Below are 8,673 nucleotides of genomic sequence, written 5' to 3'. Positions count from 1 at the left end.
AAAAAAAAAAAAAAATTAAAAATTAGCTGGGCATGGTGGTGTGTAACTGTGGTCCCAGCTACTTGGGAGGCTGAGGCAGGAGGATCACCTGAGCCCAGGAGTTTAAGGTTGTAATGAGCTATGATGAGGCCACTGCACTCCAGCCTGGGTGACAGAGCAAGACCCTGTCCCAAAACAAACAAACAGACAGCAACAACAACAAATAGCCAAGTACTGTGCTAGCTAATATCTAAAGCCAGAAAAATACACACATAAGAAAACAAACAAATAAATAAATGATGCTTGTTCTCAATGAATGTATGCACTAATAGGGCAAATATGACACAAACAGATAAGAAGAATATAGTACTATAAATAAAGTTACTACACTGTGCCATGGGAGCCTTGGAGAAGAGACCCCCTTATGCTTTGGAGAGGCCAGAGGAGAGGATCAGCAGGAGGTGAACCACCGGGCTCCTCCCAGCCCTGCCCACGTCTGAATCTGAAGCAGTTCTGCTTGTGCACAAAGCCAAACCCCATTCCCACAGTCCAGGCCCTTCACAGACTGACTGGTACACATCTTGCTTAGGATAATTCTTTAAATTTTAGAAAGACCGTTGGATAAATGTATCCTGCCTCCCATAAGCTTTTAGAGAATCTTATAAACAGCCTTCCCTGTTGCTTTATTCTGAGTTTAAAAGCCATTCTGAAGGCTTTAAGAATAGAGCAACTTATTGAGTCACTCAGATTTGCAAACCAAAAGAAGCTCCCCATGCAAAAAGAGCTGGCTTAAAGCAAGTACCTGGGCATCCTCCAATATACCCCAGTCCAGTGAAGGTGGGGTACTTAGCTTAATGGCCTCTCACAGAGCTAATAGCTCACAATAGACTACACTTGAATAATGAAAGCGTATTTGATGATAAATGTCATAGTTTCTCATAAAATTGTTGGAATCTAGAAATCTAGAATTTAGAAAATATGCATTACAGAAGATGAGGAAGTATTCAAATCAGATATAAGGAGCATATCACGAAGGACAGAGGGATTGTTTGAACCTTTTGTTTGAGCACTCCTGGAAGGGGCCAGGCATTATTACCCTTTGACCTTTGACCAGAATCTCTAAATGCAGAAACAGGGAAAAGCTGTCTGTAGTAAGCAGGCACCCCAGCGGGGAGGCGCTTGGCATAGATACAACCTAAAGGAGCCCTGCAAAAATATTGATTGATAGTTGCTTAAAACTGGTGAATGCTATTCTGTGAGTTTTCTTATAAAACTGGTGAATGCTATTCTGTGAGTTTTCTTATATCTTTATTCATGTTTTCTGTGGTTAGTGTTTTATAACAACTTATGCCTCAACATTTTTTTCACATTTCATTCTTAAAATTATAACATACTATGGCAACATATTCATTAACAGAAAAAAAGGATCATTGGTATTTTGGCTTTTCGTCCTTTGCATGAATTATAGAACGTCATGAAGAATGTCTCAAAGCATCTATTTCAAAACTTACATTAATTACTTTCATGGAAGGATATGGCTTTTGTTGTTTTTTCATATGCTTGATTTTTTAAATTGAAAATGACTCTTGAGAAACAAAAAAAATACCAACTAGAAAACTGTTTTTATTTAGTCATCTGTTTTCATTTGTAATCTGTTTCTTAAAGGAAAAGACATTATTTCTTTTATATATTTATATATGATATCTAGAACATTATAGGCACTCATACAGATAAAACTAGACCTCCTCTTGCCTAATAAGTAAAATCCCAGGAAAATGAAATTAAATGTTTTACAAAATGAATTAAATACCTATTAAAACAGTAAGCTCTGTATTGACATTTTAACAATCATTCAGGAATTTTGTTGTTGTTCAATTGCAAATTACTCCAGTTTCCAAATCTTATATTTCAAAGGAGAAAGTGACCTTCTTTAAATAAAAGTCCAATGTGCCGACTGATACCTTCATGAAATATTTACAAAGAAAAAAAACCATTACATATAAATATAAACAATAATGTATGAGTTTAATGATTATTCCTTCGAACTAGGAACACTAGCAGGTACTCTAGTCCTAATTAGTGTAGACCTAGCCATACAGTGCTGAGGAGCCACACAATCAGTATTAACCTGTATTCGACCATTCAGAACAATTGCTCACATTGTGCACAGTACAGTGGAAGCTTGGCATTATCCAACAAAGCCATATTGTTATAGGATACATCTCATTTATCTGCCAAGTCAATCAAATTAACCAGACACTTTGTAACGCTTACACTTCATTCTTATTCTGTGAGCTTCCTCTCTCTTAAAGAGGTGTATCTCCTAGATTCTCTGTATCTCTGAATCATCTTTCCTAGCATTTGGGATCTCCTTCCACATCTGAGATCAGAATCGATTAAAATATTTAAAAAGAGAGAAAGAAAGGACAAAAGAAAGAAAGAAGAATGAGCTATAGTGCATCAAATTATTAAACAGGATCTAGAGAAGTCATTGTTAACTATACAGAAAACTGCCCAAATTTTTAAATAATAAAACCTATCAGCTTCTTTCGCTGCAACTAAGTTAAAGGGCAAAGCAATGTAGCTATGAAATAATAAAACACAAAGATGATATAGTGGCATTGGCTTGACCCAGCAACAGAGCCTCTGCATTATTCAACCCTCGGCCCCCTGACAAAATATAAAAATCATGAGGTTAACCCTATGCAAAGGTTAGATTGAAGATTCTTGTAAATTATAGTCTTGATTTGTGAGCTCTTAACTGCAAACTTTTCTATTTATTACCCGCCCTTATCAAGTTTTTTAGATCTCTGTACAAATATAGTAGTGTTCAGCAGGAGTAGCATGACTCAGAAAGAGATCTATTTACCAAGAAAGTGCAGTGACTAAGTTTTAGGAGTTTAAAACATGTGTCTTGCTAACTGGGAGTGGGGAATGGGAGGGTGGGAGTTAATTCTTTCATCATTACTGCTTCAGTTAGAAAAGAAAACAAAACAGGTTTGTCTTAAGCAGACAGGAACATGTTGATATTCTAGGAGTTGTAGAACTACAGCAAGAAAAAAAAAATGAACCCAATCAGGTTAGGAACACAAAATCTCTTTCCACCCACCTAACCACCCCTTTTTATCCAAATTTTAAATGGGCTTAAGCTCAACTTCTTATACTTAAATTTGACAAATTGATGCTGCCTACTTGAAGGCTTAACTAGTTTGCTTTTATAGCAAACAATGGATGCTATTTTGTTGCCCGTAAAAAATTCATTTCCATATTTATACCTGATTTCTGCAAGAGTTTTCTTTTCTATTAGTTTCCAGCTATGCTTATAGAGACATTACAATAAAAAAAAAAAAAGATACGGCTAACATCAGAGGTGAAAGAAAATTTGTCAGTTGAATCTAAAGTTTTTTGGCAGCAGGATACTTGGTTTCTAATCATTTTATCAATGAAGTGTTTTCAGATTCTCCATCGATTTATCATTTATATGTCTTTAAAATACATGTCTAAATCATTTCTTGTATCTATGCATCTACTTATGTCTTAGAAAGTAGGCCAGATACTATTTACATTATAATTAGTGAGCACATCAGTGTTTTACAAGTAAGGGAAATAGAATCCTGATTACTTTAGCAATTAATAAAGGCTTTCTCCAAATAATTTTTGTAATCACAATTCAACTCAAAAATCTTCTCTGTTCAGCCTTGCTTATCTTCCCACCAAAACACACTTGCATTCCAGAATGAAAGTTCCCATAAAATATTTTTCAAGGTAAATTTTTTTGTCTGATTTATAAATGTTGGATATATTTTATTTTTTAAAAGCCTTAAAAATAAATTAGCAATGATTTCAAAGTTCAGACACCTACAAGGCATGTTTTACTCAAGGCCTTCTTAATCACTGGAAACAATATCCAAGGACAGATATGTACTCTCACTAAAGGGAATAAAAAGGCAACCTTCAACAAAATGAACTTTTAGATGAGTTAAAGCATTTGACTTGATTTAGCCTTTCTATGGTTTTCCTCATCATGGACTATTTGGTTTCAAGTTAGCTTCATTAACTGTAAATCTATACTGTCACTAAATTATATAATTTAATTTTATTCTAAGATTGGATTTTAGTCAATGTGCTTCTTTAAAAAAAAATGAAATAAAAGTAATAGAGTCATGCACACTTTATTCATGCTTCTCTGCCCTTCCACCCCCAAAGTGAAACAAAATGATACAAATAAAATAAACCTATATGTTTTAGCTTTTATTGCCAATAATTCAGAACTTTTAATGTTCCCTATTACTTTAGAAAATATGTGATCTTCTAACAATATATATTGTTGAGGTGATATTTTAGTCAGGTTTTGACAGCATAGACTCCATTTAAAAACAAAAGGTGTGATTAGAAGAAAGAAAAGGAGGAAATAATCCTGGCATTGTTGCTGTGTCTATTAATGCACCACAAGCTTTTGTTTGCACTTCTTTCACTTTTGTTTAAAAGTAAAGAACGGTAGTACAGCACGTAATCCAGGGTGCTGATGTTGTGGGAGGGGACTTAAAACAGAGTAAGGAAATCTTAAGAAACAATTTCCTCCACACAGAAAAGAACAGACCTCTCTTACCTATGAACCAGGTAGTTTCCAAGAGAGACGCTGAGGGATATTTAGAAAGCCTGGGACCTGCGGATGCCATGTCAGGCACACTTGCTCCTGTATAGGAGACTAAATAATCTCTCGATATATAAGGATAGCAGTCTGTTGTCTTAGATCAGTTTGAGAAGCAGCTCTGGCAGCGGGGGGTGTAGGTGTGTTGCACTACACTGAATGGAATAAGGCTAAAAATATGTTTAGTGTCTGATAAGAACGCCAGTTTTCTCAAGCTCTCATTTAACGTCGGACTTTCTGTTTTGCTTTTAAAGAAAAATGTTTTACAAGGGCAGCATGAAGCGGACAAAATCTGGAGCAAAGAAGGATTTTATGCTGTTGTCATTTTTCTCAGCATCTTTGTTATTATAGTAACGTGTTTGATGGTAAGTTTGCTTCTTTGTATATTTTATTCTTTGCTGAGCCCACTGCTTAATATTAGTGGGTACATTGCCATTCAAATGAATGTTAAAATGCTTCGGAGCAGAAGCAAGACTATGATCCTGTTAGATTAGGAATATTTCATATCTGACATTAGAGCGATTGCTAAAGGAGAGCTTATGGAATTAAGGATGCTGACCTGAATAATAAGGCTGTAATTGCAATGCAGTTTTTAGTAACTTGATCAACTCAGAACGAAGCTTTACAAAGTGATTTACTGAGGTCACTGAAGCCCTCCCAAAGTCAGTAAAGTCTCACGGGCACACTTTGGGCTTACTTTATTTCTCCTTTTATATCATCTTTATGGAACTCAGGAAAAAAATTAAAAAGAAATATGTCTTTGAGACAAGATTACTCCCTAAGGAATGGTTGATTTCCTTATTTTTAAAAGGCCTTGGAAGCATTCTATGAAAAGGAGATGATTATACCCTCAAAGGCTAAGTTAGTTAGACTACTAATTCATTTTTAAGGTGGATAAATAGTACAAAAGTATAGATGTATATGCTGGAATAGCTCTGTAAGTAATAAGGTGTAGCCTTTAAAAGCATATTTCTAATTTTAAAAATAGAACCCAAAATAAACAACCCACTAAATTAAGCAGTACTATTTGGCACTGAATGAATTAACGGTATCTTTAGGGGAGAATAAGATTTTTCTACTCTTTTGAAAATTTCAAGATCTAGTATAATATTTAGAGTTTACAAATAGGTTTTAATGTCCTTTTCCCTGTGAGCTATGTTCTTTTTAATTTTGCACATTTAAATAAACACTTCTTCCTTAGTTTTTAAGTGCCCCCCAAAAGTCATTATGTTACTTATTTCTCTCCACAATCAACAATGTTGCTAAGTGTTTTATTGGTTTTTGTTTATTTCTCCTCCCCCTACTGGGAAGGGGTTATTATTAGAAAGATTGAGGCTCAGTCTGGAAAGACAGAGGCTGCATGGGCTAAACTTAGAGGATATAAAACAAGCACGGTCTTAGAGTGAAGATGGGCATGTTTTGTAGAGTTTAAAATACGTGAAGTAACAAAAAGTACCCTAAATCTTCATCATAATGAATTCAGAGGTAGCTCCTATTGGGTCAAGCATTTAAGAAAAAAAAAAAATTCTAAGATTGTGACTCAATAACAAAAGAATTAATTACAACTGAGTAAAAAAAAAAAAAAAAAAAAAAAAAAAAAACCTGATTTATTATATTCACATGGTAGAGATTAAGAGGAAAGGATTTTAAAGAGAGAAAGTTTGAGGTTTTGGGAAATTATGGCATAGTCTTCTGGGCATCTCTGTTTTGAAAGATGTAGTTCCTTGCTATGGTTAATTGCATTTTAATATACGTGGTTCTTCTTTCCTTCATATGGGAAATCTCAAGTGCTGTTCCCTCTCTTGTCAGTCACAATTAGGGTGTTTTTCTGCTTTGCAGATGAGAAAGGATAAGAGGAGGGGGAGAATAGAAAGGAATTGAAAGTGATAAAAGTGGAAAATATTCAGGGGATCAATGGATGTGATTCAGAAGAGCAAAGGCAAGGATAAAAGGAGGGAAGTGGGAAAGCAGGTTCATGTCCAGCCTTTGAGTACTAAAGGGCAGCAGAAACAGAGCAGAGCCTGCTATTACCATATAGAATGTGCTTCAGATTCTGCATTTCTAACTCAGGACATGCTCATGTATCCGATGTAACTAGATAAATGCCTATGTTGGTCTCGTGGCAAAAGGACCTATAGTAGTCACACCCTCAACTACTTGGGGCCAGAGGATGACTCTTCCTTTCCCAAAATTTGCAAAACATCAATGTAAAAGTCAGAAACTTAGGGAAGTCGGCTCCAACGTTATTAGAACAAATCAAGAAAGGAGCATTTCAGAAGTATAGGTGATTGCTGTCTATTGGGTTAGCAGGTGGATTCATCTATTCATGCAATCAACAGATTCCTGCAGAATATTCTCTGTGGGCCTATTTGTTGCTGGTGCTGTGGGCAAAGGAGAAAACAAGACAGATAAGATCCCTGTTTTCTTCAAGTCTTTACTCTAGAGGGAGACATAGAAAATAATTAAGTTAATTTTTAAAAAATCAAATGGTGAACGTGCTATGTGATTCCAACTATATGACATTCAGGAAAAGTCAAGCCTATAGAGATAGTGAAAATATCAGTGGTTGACAGAGATTTCAGAGAAAGGGAACGATTAGGTGGAGGACAGCAGATTTTAGGGCAATGAAACTATTCTATATTCTGTAATGATGAATACATGACATTATGAATTTGTCAAAACCTGTACAATGTATGAAGAGTGAGCCCTAATCTACACTACCTACACTATGGACTTTAGTTAATAGTAATACATCAATATTGGTTCATCGGTTGCAACAAATGAATCACATCAATGCAAGATGTTAATAACGGGAAAATGAAGTGGTAGGGAAGAGGGGTATGTGAGAACATGGTATTTTCTGCTCAGTTTTTCTGTAAACCGAAAACTGCTCTAAAAAATAGTATATTAATTTTAAAAATCAAATAGTGATAAGTGCTATGAAGACAAGACCATAATAATGAGTGAGTGGAGCAGAGCAACCTGAGATGTTTGAGACCTACGGGTGAATATGTGAGTAAAGGACCCCCAGGCAGAGGGTACAGTGGGTGCAATTAGAATAAGCTTAGCCTGTTCAGGCTCGAGGGGAAGAATGTTTTAGGCAGAGCCTTGATGTGATCTGCTGTGTGTGTTTAAAAGATCACATTTTCTTCTGGAAGAAAGTGGTGGACAGAGGATGGGGTGAATTGTGGAAGGAGGAGGATCTTTCTGGAGGCTTCTGCAATATCCCGATGAGGAAGATGCTGGTGGCATAGAACAGGGGTGGGTGGTGTGGGGACGGAGAGGAGTTGAAGGATTGAGATCTATTTGAAAGTAGAACCGACAAAACTTGCTGTGTCCCAATTCTCAGCAACGGGGGTAAAATTAAGGATGACTCCTAGGTTATTTGGCTTCCCTGCCTGTGTGGAAATGTTCTCATTTCCTGGGAGAGGGACATGTTGGCAGTGGAGATGAGTGTGTTCAGATAGTTCTTAAACAAATGAAAGAAATAATTAGATGGATTTCAAACACTATCTCAAATTTTAATTTGAAGGAGTCACTTTTAAAAGTAACAGGGGGACCAAGTGCAGTGGCTTACGCCTGTAATCCCAGCACTTGGGAGGGAGAGGCAGAGGGATTGCGTAAGCCCAGGGGTCTAAAACTAGCTTGGGAAACACAGTGAGACCTTGTCTTTATTTAAAAAAAAATGGTTTAAAAAATTATCCAGGCTGACGGCACGTGCCTGTAGTCTCAGCTACTGAGGAGACTGAGAAGGGAGAAGCACTTGAGCCCAGGAGTTTGAGGTTACAGTGAGCTATGATCATGCCACTTTACTCCAGCCTGGGCTACAGATTCTCTGTCTCTGAAAAATATATAAATAAAAACAAATTCTGAAAAGTAACAGAGGAACCGGCAGCACACAGACAGGAAGTTCATATTCACAAGAAAAGAGGTACTACCTAATAGGATTAGCATGAAGCCAAGTTTATCTGATGTAACTTACCACAGAGGAGTCAAGAGTTCATATTTAGGGACATGTCAAAGTGATTGTCTAAAACAAGCTC

At 36.3% G+C, this 8,673-nt stretch overlaps 1 protein-coding gene across 3 annotated transcripts in view; it reads left to right on the top strand.

Moving 5' to 3' along the window:
- Nucleotides 1-8,673, top strand: part of PTPRR (protein tyrosine phosphatase receptor type R) — a 297,932-nt gene that overhangs the window by 167,948 nt on the left and 121,311 nt on the right. For 2 of the 3 annotated variants that reach the window (XM_017867504.1, XM_017867505.1), the window contains one exon: nucleotides 4,885-4,995. In XM_017867504.1, coding sequence (XP_017722993.1) covers nucleotides 4,885-4,995 — 111 coding nt within the window. Of the gene's footprint in view, nucleotides 1-4,419; nucleotides 4,600-4,884; nucleotides 4,996-8,673 lie in introns of those variants that run through there. The other variant, XM_017867506.1, reaches the window with a different exon arrangement.

The sequence above is a fragment of the Rhinopithecus bieti genome, unplaced genomic scaffold (assembly GCF_001698545.2).
Source record: "Rhinopithecus bieti isolate Rb0 unplaced genomic scaffold, ASM169854v2 scaffold_3874, whole genome shotgun sequence".
Taxonomy (NCBI): Eukaryota; Metazoa; Chordata; class Mammalia; order Primates; family Cercopithecidae; genus Rhinopithecus; species Rhinopithecus bieti.
Note: the sequence above shows the minus strand (reverse complement) of the source record. Positions and strands in the feature narration are given on the sequence as shown.